The sequence below is a fragment of the Spea bombifrons genome, chromosome 3, assembly GCF_027358695.1.
Source record: "Spea bombifrons isolate aSpeBom1 chromosome 3, aSpeBom1.2.pri, whole genome shotgun sequence".
Lineage (NCBI taxonomy): Eukaryota > Metazoa > Chordata > Amphibia > Anura > Pelobatidae > Spea > Spea bombifrons.
This window is the reverse complement of record NC_071089.1, coordinates 100023258-100047161: the sequence shown is the minus strand read 5'-3', so window position 1 is coordinate 100047161 and position 23904 is coordinate 100023258. Positions and strand designations below refer to the sequence as shown.

The window sequence follows — 23904 nt, the reverse complement described above, 5'->3', positions numbered from 1 at the left end:
CATGTCCTGGCCGCGTCCCGTAAGGGAAGGCTCCGGGTAGCCAGAGCCAAACAGTTCCCAGGTAAGCATTTGACAGACACCTCTTTATACAGGGAATCAGTATATAGCAGCGCCCCTCAACGCACACCTAACAGTCCGGGATTTAGGTATTACTCAGGTGTATTTAAGGTGTTTTGGTTTATTTAATGGAGAAACACCTTAGACACACCTGAGTAATACCTAAATCCTGGACTGTTAGGTGTGCGTTGAGGTGAGGGTCGAGGAGCCCTGCCATATAGGACACCATTTTATATAGTTATGACCTTGATTTACCGGTGTTTAACCTTTTGAGTGCAGGATGCTTTTAGAATAGGCTCTGAGCAATAACAGTACGTGATTACATGCGGGTGCAATATGTAGAATGATGCATAGTTATCATGATAGCAACCAGTTCAAATGCCATGATTGTCTCACACTGTTGCATATAAATAAAGGTTAAACTGTACTGTTATTGGCATTCAAGGTCATATTTGTTTCCTAGTACATGCCACGTGCTCCCAAGCCAGTCCTTAATTTGAGATAGAAGATTCATATACAACAGCTCTTGGGTCTCAAAATGGCTAATGTGCAAGGACCATCACACATATTTATAAACAAGTCTGTCAGTCCGGAGTACAAAGAGAATATGACCTGGTAACATCCTAAGAATTATGTTTTTGTGATATTAATTTAAATATTGACTATTTATTGATGATTAATATTAATGAGACTTTATATATTATAGAAATATTTTGGCATTTACATTTGCTGTATATTATATATTAGATGAAACATTTCAAAAGTAAATAGGCTAAAGGAAAAAAATAAAGCATTAACCTATATACTATGACAGATGTTAAGTGATGATTATCTTCTGCTTTAAAGAAAGCCATGATGAGACAGAATTCACATACATAAGAAGGCAAACAAAAGACTCTTTCAAAAAATAAGGTCACAAACTGATTTGACCGGGTGCTAGGGTGCCAAGGGCAGATTGCGGATTCAATCAGGTGCTTCCATCTAGTGGTGCTGCTAGGAACTACATCTGGGGTCACGTGAAAATGAGGGACTTGTGTTCAGGGATTCCATATTTCCCCTTGTTCTCTTCAAAGAGCTCTTGAAGTGCGTTAAGGTACTTTTGATGGAGTGACTCAATTTCCTCTTGTGTTGGGTTTGACGTTTGGGCCACTGGGATCGGTCTGCCAACTGTGAAACACAACAAAATGTGAGCTATTTCACTTCAATACAACAAAATATTATTTAAAATCTTTTTAATCATATATAACCATCATCAGACTCATTATGCTGATAATTAACCTGCACCTAGTTTCAAACCATAATAAATCAAAAAACCCTGATAATTCGTTTAACTTAAATATCAGGTCTTAAATTACATACCCACAGTGTGAATGGGCTTCCGGTATGGCATTAAGCCGAAGCTGTACTGGAAGATCCCGCGGGCATGAAACAGCGGCATAGAAAATCCCATGATTTTCTGCAACTTCTCCTGGACCGATCGCAGCAGGGAGCCTTTTGGGTTAGGCACTTGGTGGAAGAGCTCGTTCTCCCCAAACGAGAACACCGGTACCAGATGAGCGCTGCGAAGAGACAGATTAAACAGGATTACAGGTCAGTTGAGAACCCCTACTTATTTCATTCTGTTGGGGAGCTAGCACTCAGATGGGATCTGTCCAGCCTGGAGGCAACATCTCATAAATAAATAGTAGGATGATTACAGTGTGACCACAACTATTTTATTTTACTAAAGACTAACTGTGCAGTATATAAAAGAGGCAAAAAATACCCCAATTATCGAGACACATACTATACTCTTCCTGGCCAGATCTGAGAAAAAAAAAATCCTGTATCATCCGGGTAATACATTTTTTTTTAAGTTCAAAATTGCATTCACCTTCCATAGTTCTCCAAAATAAAAGTTGCAGAAAAGGGGTGATAAAGTTTTCGGAAATTGGCAATAAAAAATGGTGTTTTCTCCCACAAATGTGTGTGTGTGTATATATATATATATATATATATATATATATATATATATATATATATATATATATATATATATATACACACATACACATTATATTTATATATATATATATACACACACACACACACAAATATATACATACACACACACACACACACATAAATATACATACTGCTACAAAAGTAGTAAAAGGTATCACATTCATGGACTTATACAAAGTTACAAAGTGTTTGGTAATTCAGTTTTTTTTATATTGTTACATGGAAGTGCTAATGCGTCGTCTTAATGATTGTTTAGAAAAATGGAAATACATTTGTTAGGGAAACATACCCCCGCTTCATGGCTACTTTGATGAATCCTTTCCTCTTCAAGATGTGGAGTGTTAGGTTTCCAGGGTGTGCGTCCAGAGCCTCCTCGGCTCCCCCGATCACTATGATAGCAGCATTGCCTCCATTCTCTTTGGTTAATACATGATTGACGCTCTTCTTAGAGGCAGAAACCAATCCTATGAATCAATATACAGGATTTACATACGGTGTTATATGGAGATTGTGCAGTGTGTTCCAGATCAATACACAACAACATCTATTGTTACAATCCTTATTAATGAAATATACGTAGCTTTTTTTTATTTACTGACGTAAACCAGTCCATGTCCACTATGGTAGAATAATATCAAAACAGGTAGAGCTTCCTCAAGCCACAAGCTCTCACAAATGCTCTCACGCTAACTCAATTTGGAAATATAAAAAGTACCTATTAATGAACTGTGTTAAGCCGACTGAGCCTTACAGATAAAGAGGCACGCACACAGCAATGTGATCGATACCTGGATGCATCTCAAACCGTTCAAAGGAAAAGAGCGCCTCCTATATTTTTTAAATCAAGGACATAAGAGGATTTTTTCAATGAATGTCTGCAGTAAATTGGAAGCTTTTAAGATTATAACAATAATTAGCATAACAAAAATAAAATGTTAAACCTCTATTAACGTGAAATCCAAATAAACTATCCTGTTGTACATTTCATGTTTTACAAGGTCACATGTTGGAAACCATGATGAAAAGAGTCGTGTTGTTTCGAGTGAGGTATGGAGTTTCTGGAGAATCCCGATCTCTTACCTACGCTCATGATATACTCTCGAAAGAAAGGACAACGGAACCAGAAGGGAAGGATGTGCAGGTAGGGCGTCAGGCCTGGGAAGAGCTCTGCGAAGCCCGTGTAGTTCGTGCAGAAGTTCGCAAAGGCACCGGCGACCAGGACTCCGTGAGGATGGTACCCCATCAGATAATTGTGCTGTGGGTCCAAATCCGCACTTTTCACAAGCTGGGGGGAAAAGTAGTTTAGTGCTCTGCTCTGAGAAAAGGGGTAATCAGATATTAATAACATTCTGTTATAGTCCTATTATATACACAGTTATTGTATTTATTTTAGATTTATACATATAAACATTTAATGTGTAAGGTTCAATCAGATCCGTTTTCTCCCAAAGATCAGCGAAGCAATTCCCCCCCTTTCCTCCTTCCTTCCCTAGTCTTTAGAGGGGCATTAAGGGAAGAAAGAGGGGACTTAGGCCTAATGGAGGGTCTATTTCTCCTACATATGGACACTTGGGAGGTTATACCTTGGTTTGTTGAAGGAGGTAAGGGCAAATAACCATGTGACCCGGAGCTTGACCGGGTGACAGTAGTGCTACCCCTATAGGACTGTTGACATCATATGGTTTTCCACAACTAGAACATATTTTAGGATCACACAATTATACCAGCTACCCTTACCTTAATTGGGAAATAATCCTTAAAAAACCTCCACACAGTCCAGTTTCGCACCCACTGGCATCTCTGTCCTCCAGTCTGGGGAGTCTCCCAGTCAAGGTAGAGCCAAAGAACATACAGAGCTATCAAAAGCCATAATCTTGCAAGGACCAGCAAGAGGAAAATCCCCACACAGCACTGTCCTGCGGAATGACATACAAAGGATATTCAACAAGGGCAACGTCAGCGGGGGAGGGCTGCTAAGGACTTGTGTCTCCCCCAAAGCTCTTCGCATTTCTTGTATGAAATACAAGAGACTGAGTGAAACCTCTGTGGGTGCTCAGATTTAGAGAGAATTTCTGAGGAGCACACACTTCAAACCAATTTAATGGTTGATTTATCAGAAGTGGCAGAGCCAGCCCTTACATGGGACCCAGGCGGCACTTTGACGGGGGAAGGGCTGCAATTTGCTGCCCCAAGCATTGGTGGATCCAGAGGAGGCAATGGGGCAATTGGCGCTACCCCCTCTCCCCAAGAAAGCAGACAGCATGCTCCACAAGTAGCGATAAAGAGGTAAGTCGTGAGTCACAGACTTACTTCTTTATGGCCCTATTGTCAAGAAGAAGGCCTGGTTGAGGAGGGTCACCTAAAATCGTGTTGCTGGAGTACCGCGGCAGCGAACTACATGGAAGGTAAGACGGGGTAAGTGAATTGCTTGTGTCTTTCTGTCTATAGTAAACATGTTAGCCCACATGCTAACATACCCAGGCACACAAATCCAGACAGAAACGTGTCATGTGTATCTGTATGTGTGTCAGAATGGATTTGTGTGTATGTCAGGGCATCACAGCATGTAGGTATACGTATGTGTTGTCTGTCTGGGTTTGCATGTACCTTACACACGGTGTGCAAAAAACGTGTTTTTCCTTCAGTGGCAAAACGGCTGCATGAAAAGTGGCCCTAGTGAAGTACCCTGGGGCCATTTACTATTGTATGGAATAAAAATTAATATATATTAGGTTCATTTTCCTCAGTTTTTTTTCCTTGTAAAAAAATATTTTTTCCAATTTTTTTCTTATACATATTGTTATATATTATATATGGCATGAAAAGACAGAGGCTTACTATATAGTCTAGGTACAATACATTAGGACGAGACAACTTGTGAGAAGAAAAGCAAAATGTCAGTACAGGTCTTAAGGATAACAAATAATCTTATTCAATGAAGGGGTTAATACTGTACTGTGAATTACATTACCAACAATCGTATTTTAGAGAAGGAGAAACCACGCTCGGAGATTCCCATCAGTAAGGTGAAGCTATCCAGAGATGCTCTTCTCTATATTTCTCTGATAACCTGTATGAACCTTCCCGATGACAGTGATTCAGAAGAAACTCTTTAAAGATGACAATGCATCAACATGATTCTAAGAATCATTCCTAGAGTCCTGACTTGGTATGGCCACTTTCACGTTCCCATGAAACCACCAAACTGTTTAAACATAATGAATTATATCATTAATTAGAGAGAGAAAAAACAATTGAAAAAAGTGAAATAAGTGCATTGATATTCAATAAATGAATAAGAAAGAGTTGAATTAAGAGTTCACACTAGAAAACTTGTTCAAGGCTCCACAATATAATAATATCTCCATTTGTCGGGCTTTTGTATTGGACCCACTTGCCAGATAAAATTGAAGATCTGTAACCAATGTGATGAAAACCAGGAATACATCGCTCATAACGGGTTTCAGATTGAATTAATTAATTTTTATTTATGTATATTTTGAAGAAGCCAGGTGTTGTATCTTTAAAACAATATCAACATGTTGTCAGTTCCATTGTACAGTTGTGTCTATGTTAAGTATCCATCGTGTATTTAAAATATTTGAAATAAAATTAAAAGTGTAGCAAAGTCTTGGTATTGTTCTTACTGAGCTCCACAAGCAAAATGGACACTTAACTGCATACGTTGTATGATTTCTATTGAAAGGTGTATGTTTGGACATCAGAGGTCTCTCCTACAGAAGAAATGGCGACGAAAAGACCTCTGAGGTCTAGAAAGCTTATGTGCTTATAGCATGGACCAGGTTAAAAAAGTATAAAGATCAGTGGGTGCAGGGTTATGTAGCAAGAAGGAAAAATAGGAAACTAGAAATGTATGTACCTTTGGTATCCAGGTAGATAATTCCGATACCAGCCTGGAGTTAATTTTTAATTTTTTTATATATATATATGACACCCCAGCCTAAAAAGCTTCCATCTTCCAATTGGTGTACCCAAAACAAAAGTGCTCTGTGAAGACATGTAGAGTATGTTCTCTCCTCCATACACAATGAAAGTTTGGTGCTGGTACATGTCAGAGGTAAGGGTGATGCACAGTTCCCAAAACCACAGTGCATTATCAATAACAATAAAACGTGGTGGGGTATACCTTTCTGATCAATGTCAACAGCCCTACCTAGTGTTAGGCAAAACCACAACATGGTATACAAAAGTTGTGATCTACCTGACCCAAGTTTCCGTGTTTAATACATAGGTACTTTAAGATAAATTTGGAACTGGAAAGAATTACACTTTTCTACAGTTCCAGCTAAAGATTTTGAGAAACATCCTCTGATCCAAAGACAAAAATGGCATTTTCTTTGTACAATCCCCCCACCAAACGCACAAAAAGTCTGCTATAAAAAAGGTATTAGGACAGACTCCTTAGGTACCACTGCCCTTCCTGTCCCTCTCTACCAGGTCTCTGTATCATACAAAAATAGGGAATTGGAAATGTTTTCAATAATATATATATATATATCGTTCTGCTTTTGCTTTAACAGTAGGATTGCAATGACATCCTGGAGTGTTTTGATTCTGTTTTAGTTATGTTTATTTTTTATTAATACTGCTGTATTTTTGTAATACTGTATTTTCTGACACGATCACAGTATGTTGATCTCCTCTCCGTATCTGGTCTTGTTCACTGTTCATTCTAGAGTCTTTCGGACCCTGGTATGCTTACCGATTTGTTTTAGCGGACCGTTGTTTTACTGTGCAAACGCGGGAGGTGTCTCTCATCAGGGCCGGCCTTTGGGGTGTGCGACCTGTGCGACCGCACAGGGCGCCACACTCCAGGGGGCGCCGCCGCGCGGTCCGCCGCCGCGGGGTACGCTGCCGCCAGTAGCGTACCTAGCGGGGGGGGGCGGTCCGCACCGGGTGCCGCTCATCAGGGGGGCACCCGGCACCCCTCCAGAGACGGACAGTAATGTCCGCCGCTGGAGGAGCAGGCTCGCAAGGGAGCGGTGTCGGAGGTCTTTAACAGACCTCCGGCTCCTTTGAGTGATTTGAAGCCGCGCCCACCGCTGTCTGTGCCCTCTGACCCGGAAGAAGACAGAAGAACTGAAAAAGAGGAGCGAAGAGAAGGAAGAGGAGCTGTAAGGAGAAAAGAGGAAAGGTAGGAAAACATTCAGTAAGAGTGGATTGGTATATATGTGTGTGGATTGGTATATATGTGTGGATTGGTATATATGTGTGGATTGGTATATATGTGTGGATTGGTATATGTGTGGATTGGTATATTTGTGTGGATTGGTATATATGTGTGGATTGGTATGTGTGTGGATTGGTATGTGTGTGGATTAGTATATATATATGTGTGGATTGGTGTATACGTGTGGATTGGTGTATACGTGTGGATTGGTAAGTGTGTGAGAGTGATGGGTGTTATGCTGTACCATTTCCAATGTCTTTTTCATGCTCTAAAAGTACATCATAACTCCCATCACTCTATACTGTTCCATACAGTGGCAGAGCTGGGAGGCAGAGGCCTTGCACCCCCACCGCAGGACTCCTGAAAGGTAAGTGAACTTCAAAGAGGGAAAGGGTAGATAGTTAGGAGGGGGTAGATAGGGAGAAGGGAGTGAGACAGGGGAAAGGGGGTAGATAGGGAGAAGGGAGTGAGAAGGGGTAGATAGGGCAGAAGGGAGTGAGAAGGGGTAGATAGGGCAATCATATTCCTATCATGCCAAGTCTGTGAGTACATCCTGTAATCTGGGTATGCCTGGGCATGATAGGAATGTGATTGCTGTTAATTATATATATATATATATATATATATATATATATATATAATATTGTTATTTAATTGTTTTGTCCTATTTTGGTGTGTTACTTACTTTAAATAAAAGTGTTAGATTTTTTTTATGGTGTGGGGGGTCATATTCGGTTTTGGCCAGGTAAATGCTGCACTTTCGGTTACAGTCCAGAATTCGTTTCGGTGCATCCCTACTACTAAGCCAGACAATGAAGTGGTAGGCCTACACCACATCAATGTTTGGCGTAGTATATAGTGATTGGGGTTTTGTTACAAGTTTTGTTACAAGTTTTTATTCCTTTCTTTTTTTGGGATGGGGGGGCGCCAGAGGAGTAGTCCGCACAGGGCGCCAGAACACCTAAGGCCGGCACCTGAATTGTTGTTGGGGGTATGTTCTGTCAATTTAACTGATTTAGTGAGGGTTTAGATATATATGAAAAATATGGGGTTTTAGTATTTTGTATAACAATACTCATTCTAAATGTTTAACAATGATATGTGTGAAAGGGTAAGTGACGTCTAAACATGAGACGCACGGATGCAAATTTGTAACCTTTTAAATTCATACATTGTCCTTTTTGTACACCTGTGCATTGGTGTTTTTTAATAAAGCATGAAATACCTGGCAAAGGGCACTGAGGAAGCCAGCCCTTCAGCTCTTTAGCATACACACTGGTTGGGCCCGAACCATTGGTCTGGATAAACTCCATTCATTTTTGTTATCACATATGGTTACAGCTACTTTTAGTCAATAGTATAAAAAACACAACAGAAACTGATAGTCATTTAATTTGTTTATTATTAATTACAAAATTAATAGTCCAATTAATTAGGCCTGAAAGCAATGATCATGGTGACAGCTACCTCGAGACTCACGAAGAGTCACCTTTCAGCACGCAGGAGAGGAAAAACCACCCTAAGGGTGGAAACCTCTGGGGAACCATGGCTTGAAAGATTGTCCTTCCCTCTGGACACTAAGAGGTTAACTGTGTATTTATACCTGTAGAAAAGAAAAGGCAAAACGTAATTGACAACACGGAAGCACAAAGCTTCTGTGGATGATTATGCCTCCACCGCAAGCTCTTTCCCTGTAATAGACTGCGTAACATCATCAGTTCAATATAAACGGACATCGCATTAAAAATAGACATCGCATTACACATGGAGATAGCATTAAACATGGATGTAGACCTACTCACAGACATAGCATTAAACATGGACATAGCATTAAACATGGACAGAGCATTACACATGGAGATAATGATACACATGGACATAGCATTACACATAGAGTTAACATTAAACATGGACATTGCATTACACAATGACATAGCATTAAACATGGATATAGCATTAAACATGGACATAGCATTTGTCACGGAGCTGGCTAGTCCGACCGACTACCTCCGCTGTCTTGTGCTCCCTTAGCCTGGGACAACACACTTTCCCCGGTTCCCCATTCACTAGCCGAGACTCAGTGTAGGGTAAAACCAAACGAAGACTGATTTATTTTGGACACACAGGGCTGGATATATCCATCAAAACACACATTTACATAAAATAAGCTATTGAGACACAAACTGCCCCCCTTAATCTGCCAACAGGGGCAGTAACTAGATTAACAATACAATGGGGGGGGCTGATTTATACAACATTAAACTGAAACAATGGCAGTCACTCCCTGGTTGCAGATCCTGGCTGTATGCTGGAGATAATCCCCTCAGCCAGTGATGAGATGGTACTGCTGGGGGTAGCCACAAAAGTCTTTACAAACCCAGGGCCCATAGTCAATAGGGAGGAGGCTACCAGTTAGGCCTCTCCAGTGGTCCCAGTGATTGAGGGCTCCGTCACAATTCTCCCCCCTCCAAATTGGACTGACACAGGAGGAAACCCCAAACGGGTTGACTCCGTAGTCAGTCAGTTCATTTGGCCCATCAATGCCCTCCCAAAATTGTTGCTCCTGCTGCTGCTGGGGAGATGGGCCGGCTGCGCCATCTTCCGGGTACCGCTGGGGAGTGATGTCTCCTGCATCCCCTCCCTGGTGCTCCTGCTGCCGCAAAGGAGGGAGGTCAGGTTCCTCCTGTCCCGGAATTAGGTTCTGCCGCTGGGGAGATGGACCGGCTGTTCCACCTCCCTGCTTCTGCTGCTGAGGCGGGTCGGCCGCTGTATCTCCCTGAATTCCTGCAGCTTTGGTATGTGCTGGGCAGAGGCCAGCGATGCTCTGCCCTGTTGCCAGCGCTTCAGCTGGGGTTAGGGCATTTTCTGAATCCGCCACTCCGCTGTACTTCCGAAGTCCGGATCCTCCTGAAGACTATCCCATAATAATCCTGGGCCACCAAAGTCATAGCCCTCTGGAGAACATTCTTTCACAGTTCCCCAATATGCTTGCTCTGTATACCACTGCAGAGCCCTATAGTAATTTTCCAGCTCTACCTCCTGTTGGACCAGCTTGTCCAATTTGGATACCCATTGCTCCTGGGGTTGCTGTCCCAGGAATGACATGCGTAGTTCCCGCTGGTCTCTAATCTTTTGTTCGGAGCTTGGAAGACACTGACCCCGGCATATAACAGCCCTCTGCCATAGTGACTGTCGAACCAGATGCCTCAGATTCTGGTATTGTTCTGTAGGCAGAGTAGTGGTGTAGCAAGAGAGGATGACCCACAGCAGCCCCTGGAATTCTGATACCACATCCATGTCCTCGTCAAGGCGACCGAACTCTGCCGTCCTGTTGGTTAATCCCGGTAGAAAGTGAGTGTCCCTCAGACTAAGAAGCAATCCCACTGCTTGCCACCAATGTCACGGAGCTGGCTAGTCCGACCGACTACCTCCGCTGTCTTGTGCTCCCTTAGCCTGGGACAACACACTTCCCCCGGTTCCCCAGGCACTAGCCGAGACTCGGTGTAGGGTAAAACCAAACGAAGACTGATTTATTTTGGACACACAGGGCTGGATATATCCATCAAAACACCCATTTGACTGAAGGGCAGGGCAGGTTCATAAAGGCAGGGTAATCACAGGTAACAAGGCCCAGCTGGATGTATTGGCTAGGGCTCAACCCAGGTAACAAGGCACACCTGAGTTCTGAGTGCTCCAGAGGGCGGAGGGCAGCCACTAGTGGTAGCAGATTTAAACACCACAGGTATAAAAAAAAAGCCATGGTTCAGGCAGCGAAAAAGTGGTTCCTGACAGTACCCCCTCCCCAAGGAGCGGTCACTGAATGCGAACAGTCTGAACAAAATCTGTACACCTTTAATAAACTGAGCAGAAGGGTGTACTTAACGTGATTTCTTCTTTTTCTTTTTCGGTAAAGCTTGTTCACAGATCTCCAGGTCTTCATTTCTGATTATATTGCCATTAGAGGTAATAACACAATCAAAGGAAAGGTTATCTGCAATCATAGGTCAAATTAGGACTGGATGCTGAAGAAGTTGATGAGAAGGTATGATTCAATGCTTTCTCTTTCCATGTACCAGGGGTCACATAGCTGCCCTGTACCCAGGGCACTACTGGGGGCAGGGGGGTAGTACCAGAACTGCACTGGTTCAAAACAGGAGAAGCAGACTTGGTGTGGGAAGCACTGATGGAAGGTCCCTTCCTCCTCAGAGATGGAATAGGGTCATGTATCTTTGCTATCAGTCCAGAGGAGATATTAGGGGCTATGGTAGTCTCTGGTGTATCACACTTTGCTGAGGTAAGAGTGATAGGAGTTGCAATCATGGCTGAACAGAAAGCAATAGGAAGTTCATCCATATGGGAGCAACCCACACTGCCACAGACTGTAGAATCACAGAAGCTGCATTCCATCACAGAACAGTCATCAGGCTTCAGGCTTCAGCTGGACATCCACTGGAGTTTGAGAAGCATTAGGAATCACCAGGGGTGGTATATACTCCATGGGTTCACTGTCCTGGGGAATAAAGCTACTTCCCCTTTTAGGAGAGTTCTGTGCTTGTGACGTAGACTGTTCAATCAGTACAGAGGGTTTGGGAGGTTTCAGAGGACATTGGGTGATCCAGTGTCCCTTTTTGCCACAGTAAAAGCAAGCCTCATCATCATGCCTTTGTTGCAATTCGGTTGTGGTAAGGGGTTCACGTTTCCTAGAAGATTCCTTTTTCATACTGGTAACAGGCTTGTTGGATTTCTCAGGTGATGTAACAGATGTAGGTGAATGGTCTTCATGAGGACACAAAGGAGGGAGTCTGCTTGGAAGGACACAAAGCAGGGAGTCCGCTTGGAAGGACGCAAAGCAGGGAGTCCGCTTGGAAGGACGCAAAGCAGGGAGTCCGTTTGGAAGGACGCATAGCAGGGAGTCCGTTTGGAAGGACGCATAGCAGGGAGTCCGTTTGGAAGGACGCATAGCAGGGAGTCCGTTTGGAAGGACGCATAGCAGGGAGTCCGTTTGGAAGGACGCATAGCAGGGAGTCCGTTTGGAAGGACGCATAGCAGGGAGTCCGTTTGGAAGGACGCATAGCAGGGAGTCCGTTTGGAAGGACGCATAGCAGGGAGTCCGCTTGGAAGGACGCATAGCAGGGAGTCCGCTTGGAAGGACGCAAAGCAGGGAGTCCGCTTGGAAGGACGCAAAGCAGGGAGTCCGCTTGGAAGGACGCATAGCAGGGAGTCCGTTTAGAAGGACGCATAGCAGGGAGTCCGCTTGGAAGGACGCAAAGCAGGGAGTCCGCTTGGAAGGACGCAAAGCAGGGAGTCCGCTTGGAAGGACGCAAAGCAGGGAGTCCGCTTGGAAGGACGCAAAGCAGGGAGTCCGCTTGGTAGGACGCAAAGCAGGGAGTCCGCTTGGTAGGACGCAAAGCAGGGAGTCCGCTTGGTAGGACGCAAAGCAGGGAGTCCGCTTGGTAGGACGCAAAGCAGGGAGTCCGCTTGGTAGGACGCAAAGCAGCGAGTCCGCTTGGAAGGACGCAAAGCAGCGAGTCCGCTTGATCAGGACGCAAAGCAGCGAGTCCGCTTGATCAGGACGCAAAGCAGCGAGTCCGCTTGATCAGGACGCAAAGCAGCGAGTCCGCTTGATCAGGACGCAAAGCAGCGAGTCCGCTTGATCAGGACGCAAAGCAGCGAGTCCGCTTGATCAGGACGCAAAGCAGCGAGTCCGCTTGATCAGGACGCAAAGCAGCGAGTCCGCTTGATCAGGACGCAAAGCAGCGAGTCCGCTTGATCAGGACGCAAAGCAGCGAGTCCGCTTGATCAGGACGCAAAGCAGCGAGTCCGCTTGATCAGGACGCAAAGCAGCGAGTCCGCTTGATCAGGACGCAATGCAGCGAGTCCGCTTGATCAGGACGCAAAGCAGCGAGTCCGCTTGATCAGGACGCAAAGCAGCGAGTCCGCTTGATCAGGACGCAAAGCAGCGAGTCCGCTTGATCAGGACGCAAAGCAGCGAGTCCGCTTGATCAGGACGCAAAGCAGCGAGTCCGCTTGATCAGGACGCAAAGCAGCGAGTCCGCTTGATCAGGACGCAAAGCAGGGAGCCCGCTTGATCAGGACACAAAGCAGGGAGTCCGCTTGATCAGGACACAAAGCAGGGAGTCCGCTTGATCAGGACACAAAGCAGGGAGTCCGATTGATCAGGACACAAAGCAGGGAACCAGGAACAGTACAGGTGCCGAGCCACAGCAGGAAGATCCATAGACTTCAATACAAAGGCCCTGACTGAAGGGCAGGGCAGGTTCATAAAGGCAGGGTAATCACAGGTAACAAGGGCCAGCTGGATGTATTGGCTAGGGCTCAACCCAGGTAACAAGGCACACCTGAGTTCTGAGTGCTACAGAGGGCGGCCACTAGTGGTAGCAGATTTAAACACCACAGGTATAAAAAAAGCCATGGTTCAGGCAGCGAAAAAGTGGTTCCTGACAATAGCATTAAACATGGACATAGCATTGCACATAGAGATAACATTAAACATGGAGATAGCATTAAACACTGACACTGCCTTACACATGGATAAAGCATTAAACATGGACATATCATTTGTGACAGTGTAAACCCCAGGGAGATGCTTAGTGTGGCATTTGGGTAAATATGGGTCCCTGGGGTGGAGCAATTGGAGAGCAGGGTGGGCCAATGCTCCGTTTCCCCATGCTGTGGAAATTCCATGCCGAGTTTTCCAGGAGGCAAGAAATCTGCAGGATCCGGTCCGGGATTCCTATGGGGCCGGCATCAGGCACAGGTGCTGGACATTAAAAGCCCCTGGAGCTTGATACTCAGAGAGACTGTTGGGGGAAGAGGAAGTTCCCTGTGCTCCTAGGGCAAGGAGAGGCCCTGAAGAAGACAATCCCTGAGCCAAGTGAGGCAATACCTGCCTGGACGTTTTGTGTGTTGTCTGGGGGAGGTTTTCCAGAGCCTGGCGTAGCTGGGTCTGGCTGGGAGGTTGAGGTAGTGGGTGATTAGGCTGGTCAGTCTGGACCAGCATAGTTCAGTTAGAGAGGGCTCCAATTGGGAGCTAGGTTTTCTTTTGCAGGTTTCACAGATATGCAATACTTTTATCCAGCAAAAAGATACTTCACGTCCGGATCATCAATAAGTCGTCACAAACACATCAAGGCCATCCTCCATAAGCATATGTATTTCAGCCAGCAATACACAAGGGCACATACCATGCAACAGTCAAACAGTGGTTTTTGGGGTTTAAGCGGTTAAAATAAAGCGAATTTTTCTCTTTTTTTTTTGGTTCCTGCTTTCTGCCCACAGACCATAGCAGTGCTTTGCCCGCATCCTCCACCATATGTGACAAACCCTATAGCATGAGGGCCATACATGTCACTTTTAGGGGTCCTAAGCACCTAAGTCCTCCAGGGCAATTAGAGCCAGGAACAGCAGCTCATTTTTTTTTTGGTTCCTGCTTTCTGCCCACAGACCATAGCAGTGCTTTGCCCGCATCCTCCACCATATGTGACAAACCCTATAGCATGAGGGCCATACATGTCACTTTTAGGGGTCCTAAGCACCTAAGTCCTTTAGGGCAATTAGAGCCAGGAACAGCAGCTCATTTTTTTGTTTTTTTTTTTCTTTTTTTTCCTCCTTATTTTAACCGCTTAAACCCCAAAAACCACTGTTTGACTGTTGCATGGTATGTGCCCTTGTGTATTGCTGGCTGAAATACATATGCTTATGGAGGATGGCCTTGATGTGTTTGTGATGACTTATTGATGATCCGGACGTGAAGTTTCTTTTTGCTGGATAAAAGTATTGCATATCTGTGAAACCTGCAAAAGAAAACCTAGCTCCCAATTGGATCCCTCTCTAACTGAACTATGCTGGTGCAGACTGACCAGCCTAATCACCCACTACCTCAACCTCCCAGCCAGACCCAGCTACGCCAGGCTCTGGAAAACCTCCCCCAGACAACACACAAAACGTCCAGGCAGGTATTGCCTCACTTGGCTCAGGGATTGTCTTCTTCGGGGCCTCTCCTTGCCCTGGGAGCACAGGGAACTTCCTCTTCCCCCAACAGTCTCTCTGAGTATCAAGCTCCAGGGGTTTTTAATGTCCAGCACCTGTGCCTGATGCCGGCCCCATTGGCATCCCGGACTGGATCCTGCAGATTTCTTGCGTCCTGGAAAACTCGGCATGGAATTTCCACAGCATGGGGAAACGGAGCATTGGCCCACCCTGCTCTCCAATTGCTCCACCCTAGGGACCCATATTTACGATCTGGATAGCACCTGTACCCAAATGCCACACTAAGCATCTCCCTGGGGTTTACACTGTCACACATTACACATAGAGATAACATTAAATATGGAGATAGCATTAAACACTGACACTGCCTTACACATGGATAAAGCATTAAACATGGACATATCATTTGTGACAGTGTAAACCCCAGGGAGATGCTTAGTGTGGCATTTGGGTAAATATGGGTCCCTGGGGTGGAGCAATTGGAGAGCAGGGTGGGCCAATGCTCCGTTTCCCCATGCTGTGGAAATTCCATGCCGAGTTTTCCAGGAGGCAAGAAATCTGCAGGATCCGGTCCGGGATTCCTATGGGGCCGGCATCAGGCACAGGTGCTGGACATTAAAAGCCCCTGGAGCTTGATACTCAGAGAGACTGTTGGGGGAAGAGGAAGTTCCCTGTGCTCCTAGGGCAAGGAGAGGCCCTGAAGAAGACAATCCCTGAGCCAAGTGAGGCAATACCTGCCTGGACGTTTTGTGTGTTGTCTGGGGGAGGTTTTCCAGAGCCTGGCGTAGCTGGGTCTGGCTGGGAGGTTGAGGTAGTGGGTGATTGGGCTGGTCAGTCTGGACCAGCATAGTTCAGTTAGAGAGGGCTCCAATTGGGAGCTAGGTTTTCTTTTGCAGGTTTCACAGATATGCAATACTTTTATCCAGCAAAAAGATACTTCACGTCCGGATCATCAATAAGTCGTCACAAACACATCAAGGCCATCCTCCATAAGCATATGTATTTCAGCCAGCAATACACAAGGGCACATACCATGCAACAGTCAAACAGTGGTTTTTGGGGTTTAAGCGGTTAAAATAAAGCGAATTTTTCTCTTTTTTTTTTTTTGGTTCCTGCTTTCTGCCCACAGACCATAGCAGTGCTTTGCCCGCATCCTCCACCATATGTGACAAACCCTATAGCATGAGGGCCATACATGTCACTTTTAGGGGTCCTAAGCACCTAAGTCCTCCAGGGCAATTAGAGCCAGGAACAGCAGCTCATTTGTTTTTTTGTTTTTTTTTTTTTGGTTCCTGCTTTCTGCCCACAGACCATAGCAGTGCTTTGCCCGCATCCTCCACCATATGTGACAAACCCTATAGCATGAGGGCCATACATGTCACTTTTAGGGGTCCTAAGCACCTAAGTCCTTTAGGGCAATTAGAGCCAGGAACAGCAGCTCATTTTTTTTGTTTTTTTTTTCTTTTTTTTCCTCCTTATTTTAACCGCTTAAACCCCAAAAACCACTGTTTGACTGTTGCATGGTATGTGCCCTTGTGTATTGCTGGCTGAAATACATATGCTTATGGAGGATGGCCTTGATGTGTTTGTGATGACTTATTGATGATCCGGACGTGAAGTTTCTTTTTGCTGGATAAAAGTATTGCATATCTGTGAAACCTGCAAAAGAAAACCTAGCTCCCAATTGGAGCCCTCTCTAACTGAACTATGCTGGTGCAGACTGACCAGCCTAATCACCCACTACCTCAACCTCCCAGCCAGACCCAGCTACGCCAGGCTCTGGAAAACCTCCCCCAGACAACACACAAAACGTCCAGGCAGGTATTGCCTCACTTGGCTCAGGGATTGTCTTCTTCGGGGCCTCTCCTTGCCCTGGGAGCACAGGGAACTTCCTCTTCCCCCAACAGTCTCTCTGAGTATCAAGCTCCAGGGGTTTTTAATGTCCAGCACCTGTGCCTGATGCCGGCCCCATTGGCATCCCGGACTGGATCCTGCAGATTTCTTGCGTCCTGGAAAACTCGGCATGGAATTTCCACAGCATGGGGAAACGGAGCATTGGCCCACCCTGCTCTCCAATTGCTCCACCCTAGGGACCCATATTTACGATCTGGATAGCACCTGTACCCAAATGCCACACTAAGCATCTCCCTGGGGTTTACACTGTCACACATTACACATAGAGATAACATTAAATATGGAGATAGCATTAAACACTGACACTGCCTTACACATGGATAAAGCATTAAACATGGACATATCATTTGTGACAGTGTAAACCCCAGGGAGATGCTTAGTGTGGCATTTGGGTAAATATGGGTCCCTGGGGTGGAGCAATTGGAGAGCAGGGTGGGCCAATGCTCCGTTTCCCCATGCTGTGGAAATTCCATGCCGAGTTTTCCAGGAGGCAAGAAATCTGCAGGATCCGGTCCGGGATTCCTATGGGGCCGGCATCAGGCACAGGTGCTGGACATTAAAAGCCCCTGGAGCTTGATACTCAGAGAGACTGTTGGGGGAAGAGGAAGTTCCCTGTGCTCCTAGGGCAAGGAGAGGCCCTGAAGAAGACAATCCCTGAGCCAAGTGAGGCAATACCTGCCTGGACGTTTTGTGTGTTGTCTGGGGGAGGTTTTCCAGAGCCTGGCGTAGCTGGGTCTGGCTGGGAGGTTGAGGTAGTGGGTGATTAGGCTGGTCAGTCTGGACCAGCATAGTTCAGTTAGAGAGGGCTCCAATTGGGAGCTAGGTTTTCTTTTGCAGGTTTCACAGATATGCAATACTTTTATCCAGCAAAAAGATACTTCACGTCCGGATCATCAATAAGTCGTCACAAACACATCAAGGCCATCCTCCATAAGCATATGTATTTCAGCCAGCAATACACAAGGGCACATACCATGCAACAGTCAAACAGTGGTTTTTGGGGTTTAAGCGGTTAAAATAAAGCAAATTTTTCTCTTTTTTTTTTTTTGGTTCCTGCTTTCTGCCCACAGACCATAGCAGTGCTTTGCCCGCATCCTCCACCATATGTGACAAACCCTATAGCATGAGGGCCATACATGTCACTTTTAGGGGTCCTAAGCACCTAAGTCCTCCAGGGCAATTAGAGCCAGGAACAGCAGCTCATTTTTTTTTTTGTTTTTTGGTTCCTGCTTTCTGCCCACAGACCATAGCAGTGCTTTGCCCGCATCCTCCACCATATGTGACAAACCCTATAGCATGAGGGCCATACATGTCACTTTTAGGGGTCCTAAGCACCTAAGTCCTTTAGGGCAATTAGAGCCAGGAACAGCAGCTCATTTTTTTTGTTTTTTTTTTCTTTTTTTTCCTCCTTATTTTAACCGCTTAAACCCCAAAAACCACTGTTTGACTGTTGCATGGTATGTGCCCTTGTGTATTGCTGGCTGAAATACATATGCTTATGGAGGATGGCCTTGATGTGTTTGTGATGACTTATTGATGATCCGGACGTGAAGTTTCTTTTTGCTGGATAAAAGTATTGCATATCTGTGAAACCTGCAAAAGAAAACCTAGCTCCCAATTGGAGCCCTCTCTAACTGAACTATGCTGGTGCAGACTGACCAGCCTAATCACCCACTACCTCAACCTCCCAGCCAGACCCAGCTACGCCAGGCTCTGGAAAACCTCCCCCAGACAACACACAAAATGTCCAGGCAGGTATTGCCTCACTTGGCTCAGGGATTGTCTTCTTCGGGGCCTCTCCTTGCCCTGGGAGCACAGGGAACTTCCTCTTCCCCCAACAGTCTCTCTGAGTATCAAGCTCCAGGGGTTTTTAATGTCCAGCACCTGTGCCTGATGCCGGCCCCATTGGCATCCCGGACTGGATCCTGCAGATTTCTTGCGTCCTGGAAAACGGCATGGAATTTCCACAGCATGGGGAAACGGAGCATTGGCCCACCCTGCTCTCCAATTGCTCCACCCTAGGGACCCATATTTACGATCTGGATAGCACCTGTACCCAAATGCCACACTAAGCATCTCCCTGGGGTTTACACTGTCACACATTACACATAGAGATAACATTAAATATGGACATAGCATTAAACATGGACATAACACTACTCATTGAGATAGCATTAAACATGGAGATAACATGCAACACATCGGAAGGATTTCATTTTGGAATGTATCGATTTTATTTTGAAATAAAACTATTTCTTGTTTGAACACCAGTTTTACCGTCATCTATGTGGGACAGCCATGGGTGCCAGGTTTGTGCCGAGTTACGCCAACCTTTTCGTAGCCGAATGGGAAGCAGAACAGATATGGCACAACAATCCATTTGAAGCAGACCTGGTGCTGTGGAAGAGATATATCGATGATGTGTTAATTATATGGAGGGGAACACTGGATAAATTACATCAATTTATAGAATACATCAACCAGAACCAATACAACCTAAAATGTACTTTCAACATACTAAAGCAAAGTGTTGAATTCTTGGATGTGGAACTATTCACAGAAGGCAATGCTCCAGAAATTATAAAAATGCTACCGATGCCAATGGTTTCATTGATTACACAAGCTGTCATCACCCAGCATGGTTAGATAACATCCCCACGGGCAGATGATGAGAATAAGGACGAACTGTACACGGGACCAGGACTTTATTAAACACACCACAGATATTAAAAGTAAATTTAGCGAGAAACACTATCCAATAGAGTTATTAGCGAGAAGTCAACAGAAAGTGGAACAAATGGACAGATCTCATCTACTAAAAGGAAAGCCCGAACATAATATGAACAAGAAAGGTTTCAGTTTTTCATTCATTAAGGAATATAATACTAAGGCTCACCACATTAAAAAGATATTGCGGAAACACTGGCATGTCCTGAAGAGCGATGACATTTTAGGTCCCCTCTTACCGGAAAAACCTCAAATCATATACAAAAAAAAACAAATAATTTGAAAAACATTTTCCTCCCAACAAAGAAAACAGAAATTAATTTTAATACCTTTCTGGGCAAGAAACCCATTGTTTTTTGCCCATGCGGTAGGTGCAAGTTGTGCACCTACCTACCAAGGAAAACAAACAGTTTTATCAGTAATAGGACAGGGACTACATACGAAATTAAGAAATTCATCACCTGCACCACCAAATCTGTAATTTATTTATTACAATGTCCATGTGGTGCACAGTATGGGGGAAGAACAACCAGACCACTTAAAGGAAGAATTTAGGAACATCTTGGGAACATTATGAATTCAAGCATTAAACACGGTGTCCCGCGATACTGTAATTCATGTCCTGTTTTCTCAATTAATCAATTTTGAATCATGGGAATAGACATTGTACCCCCAAATTGGAGAGGAGGGAATAGTGCAGAAAACATTTCAAGAAAGGAAACTAAGTGGATCTTTAAATTAGGAACATATAAAAAAAGGAGGCTTGAACATAAACTTGGATATTCACGCTTTCACCTAAGGGATCCTAACCCCCATTTGAAATAAATAGACACAGACTACTTATTCATTCATGGGTTCTTCAATATTACTTTTTACTATACACAATTCCAATATTTCGTATTTTGTATTATTGTTTGGCACTTTTCCACCCTTATTGCTCTCTTTTCTGTGGATTCATATAGACATTTATGTATGAACAAAACCCATAGTATGTTTAGTTATAGTTCATATATCCACGTTTAATGCAATCACATCCTTAAACGTTTACATCCTATAGCGTTTATACTTAGCGTTCATGTTAATCCGTCTTCAAATGTCATTTCTTAACATCTGCACTGCACAGCACAGCAGGACACTGGGACCTGATACAACACCAAGAAAAGAGACATCCCTACGGAGAAGGAGACGCCGTTTCTATGGGGACGCGTATAAACAGAATGACGGCAGTACGCACATCCAGCCTCCAATACGTCCTCACGTATTGTGGAATGACGTAACAGCGCCACCTAGTGTACATGTGCGTACAACACGTCCTCATGTTCTGGGAAACAACGTTACACCGCCATCTAGCGTATATAGAAGAAAATACAACGAATTAACACACATAAAAAGAGTGGAAGAAGCGATCAAATACTTTTTTCCTGAGGAAGCCATTAAAGCCGAAACGCGTTGAGGAAAGACTTTTTATTTCACTTAATCGTTTGACTTTTACATATTTATATTTTATATATCTTAAAGTACTTTTTTTTAAAATTTAAATAAAATTATTTTAAAGGCATATTCCCATAATAAACCTATATTTTAAAATATAAGCAACACGGACATAGCACTACACACAGAGACAGAGCCGGCCTTAAGTGTTCTGGCGCCCTGTGCGGACTACTCCTCTGGCGCCCCCCATCCCCCAAAAAAAGAAAGGAAAAAATCTCCCCCCTCTGCCCCTTCTCACTATCTACCACGTCTGCCCCTTCTCACTGCCGTCCCCCCTCTGCCCCTTTTCACTATCTACCCCCCTCTCCCTATCCTTACTTACCTTGTTGCCGGAGTCCTGCGATGGGAGCCATCTTCCCGCTCTGCCGCGGTGTGGCATAATTCCAGCGCTCAGCATGAAACGCTGGCACCCCGACGGAGTCTCGGAGAGTGAAGGGCGCCAAGCGGTCGCTGAAAACTTCACGAGCGACCCGGGACTTAAATTAAAACACCGGGTTTTTTTGTTTTAACTTTATTTAACATCCTCTTAAGAAAAAAACTTTATTTAACATGAAGGATGTTAAATAAAGTAACCCCCCCCCCGATGTTTTAATTTAAACCCTGTGCGGACGCACACCTGTAAGGCCGGCCCTGGCGGGGGCTTCCCGGCCCCTTTGAGTGGCGGACCCGGTCGCAGTTGCGGCGGGCTTAAGGGGCAGGTGCATTTTTCGGTGCACAAGTTTATAGCAAGATGTACAAAACATTTCATAAAAGCCAAAATACACCTACATTTCCATTCCGTCATGTCATGTTTGGGACAGTCTATTTTAGTAGTATTAATTTTAATTCCAACTATGTACCACATGAGAGATACAAAAATAAAATACCTGTATTAACACCAATATAGGCTATGCAATGTTATACTTCAAGTGTAAAAAAGGAACTATTATTTATTAACTCTAGTTACCTGGGGAAAGAAATATATTTTTGCGAGCAGTTGATAGGAAAGCTACAGGTTGCAGGTGCAACTTATAATCGTTACAAAAATAAAAATGCCCTGGTCCCCAAACCTTAATAGAATTTAAGATACTGGAAACGGCATGTGATGTAATTCTCTGCACTAAGGGAATGACATCCGTAGTTCCCGCTGGTCTCTAATCTTTTGTTCGGAGCTTGGAAGACACTGACCCCGGCATATAACAGCCCTCTGCCATAGTGACCGTCGAACCAGATGCCTCAGATTCTGGTATTGTTCTGTAGGCAGAGTAGTGGTGTAGCAGGAGAGGATGACCCGCAGCAGCCCCTGGAATTCTGATACCACATCCATGTGTTCGTCAAGGCGACCGAAGTCTGTCGTCCTGTCGGTTAATCCCGGTAGAAAGTAAGTGTCCCTCAGACTAAGAAGCAATCCCGCCGCTTGCCACCAATGTCACGGGGCTGGCTAGTCCGACCGACTACCTCCGCTGTCTTGTGCTCCCTTAGCCTGGGACAACACTTTCCCCAGTTCCCCAGTCACTAGCCGAGACTCAGTGTAGGGTAAAACCAAACGAAGACTGATTTATTTTGGACACACAGGGCTGGATATATCCATCAAAACACACATTTACATAAAATAAGATATTGGGACACAAACCGCCCCTCTTAATCTGCCTCCCAGAGACAACAGGGGCAGTAGCGAGATTAACAATACAATGGGGGGGAGACTGATTTATACAACATTAAACTGAAACAATGGCAGTCACTCCCTGGTTGCAGATCCTGGCTGTCTGCTGGAGATAATCCCCTCAGCAAGTGATGAGATGATACTGCTGGGGGTAGCCACAGAAGCCTTTACAAACCCAGGGCCCATAGTCAATAGGGAGGAGGCTGGCAGTCAGGCTTCTCCAGTGGTCCCAGTGATGGAGGGTTCCGTCACAGCATTAAACATAGAGATAACATTATCCTATGGGCATTCCATCAATACTGTCATTCACCTGTAATTCCATAGAACACAGCTATAATTCCACTTAATATGAGGTTTAGAACCTATAACTGTACTAGGGGAGTATACATGACAAAGTTCTATATGATATTTAAGATGGTTTTCTCTAAAAAACAAGTTTAATTTTTCTCCCATTATATCCTATGGGCATTCACTCAAAACTGTCATTCACCTGTCATTCCATAGAAAGTAGTTATAATCCCACATAATCTGAGTTTTAGATCCTGTGTCTGTGCTAGGGGAGAATGTGTGCCAAAGATCTAAATGATATGTTTTAAATTCAAAATCAATTATTCTTTTACCTTCCATTATAGTCTATGGGCATTCCTCCCCATTATAGTCTATGGGCATTCCTCCCCATTAAAGTCTATGGGCATTCCTCCCCATTAAAGTCTATGGGCATTCCTCCCCATTAAAGTCTATGGGCATTCCTCCCCATTAAAGTCTATGGGCATTCCTCCCCATTAAAGTCTATGGGCATTCCTCCCCGTTATAGTCTATGGGCATTCCTCCCCGTTATAGTCTATGGGCATTCCTCCCCGTTATAGTC

At 44.6% G+C, this 23904-nt stretch overlaps 1 protein-coding gene and 1 long non-coding RNA gene across 2 annotated transcripts; both read right to left on the bottom strand.

Annotated features, from left to right (window-relative positions):
- Positions 1–958: 958 nt before the first annotated feature.
- On the bottom strand, positions 959–4528 carry LOC128484102 (2-acylglycerol O-acyltransferase 1-like). The gene is made up of 6 exons (XM_053460422.1): positions 4444–4528; positions 3799–3977; positions 3142–3376; positions 2351–2525; positions 1417–1616; positions 959–1224 (listed from the first exon to the last, which is right to left on the bottom strand). Exons 1-6 carry the CDS (start codon positions 4526–4528, stop codon positions 1070–1072), a joined length of 1029 nt encoding a protein of 342 aa, XP_053316397.1. The 3' UTR covers positions 959–1069.
- Positions 4529–19432: 14904 nt separating this feature from the next.
- On the bottom strand, positions 19433–21035 carry LOC128484670 (uncharacterized). Its single transcript, XR_008351188.1, has 3 exons — positions 20970–21035; positions 20073–20151; positions 19433–19573 (listed from the first exon to the last, which is right to left on the bottom strand). It is a non-coding gene; the product is annotated as an uncharacterized LOC128484670 (long non-coding RNA).
- Positions 21036–23904: the final 2869 nt, after the last annotated feature.

What these genes read in the sequence shown, in the direction of transcription:
- LOC128484102 (XM_053460422.1), bottom strand. Translation starts at nt 4,528, where the DNA reads ATGTGGGCTAACATGTTTACTATAGACAGAAAGACACAAGCAATTCAC. An exon ending in AGAGTATATCATGAGCGTAG is followed by an intron (nt 2,526 to 3,141) that starts GTAAGAGATCGG and finishes ATTGATTCATAG; the next exon opens with GATTGGTTTCTGCCTCTAAG. An exon ending in AAAGTAGCCATGAAGCGGGG is followed by an intron (nt 1,617 to 2,350) that starts GTATGTTTCCCT and finishes GTCTCTTCGCAG; the next exon opens with CGCTCATCTGGTACCGGTGT.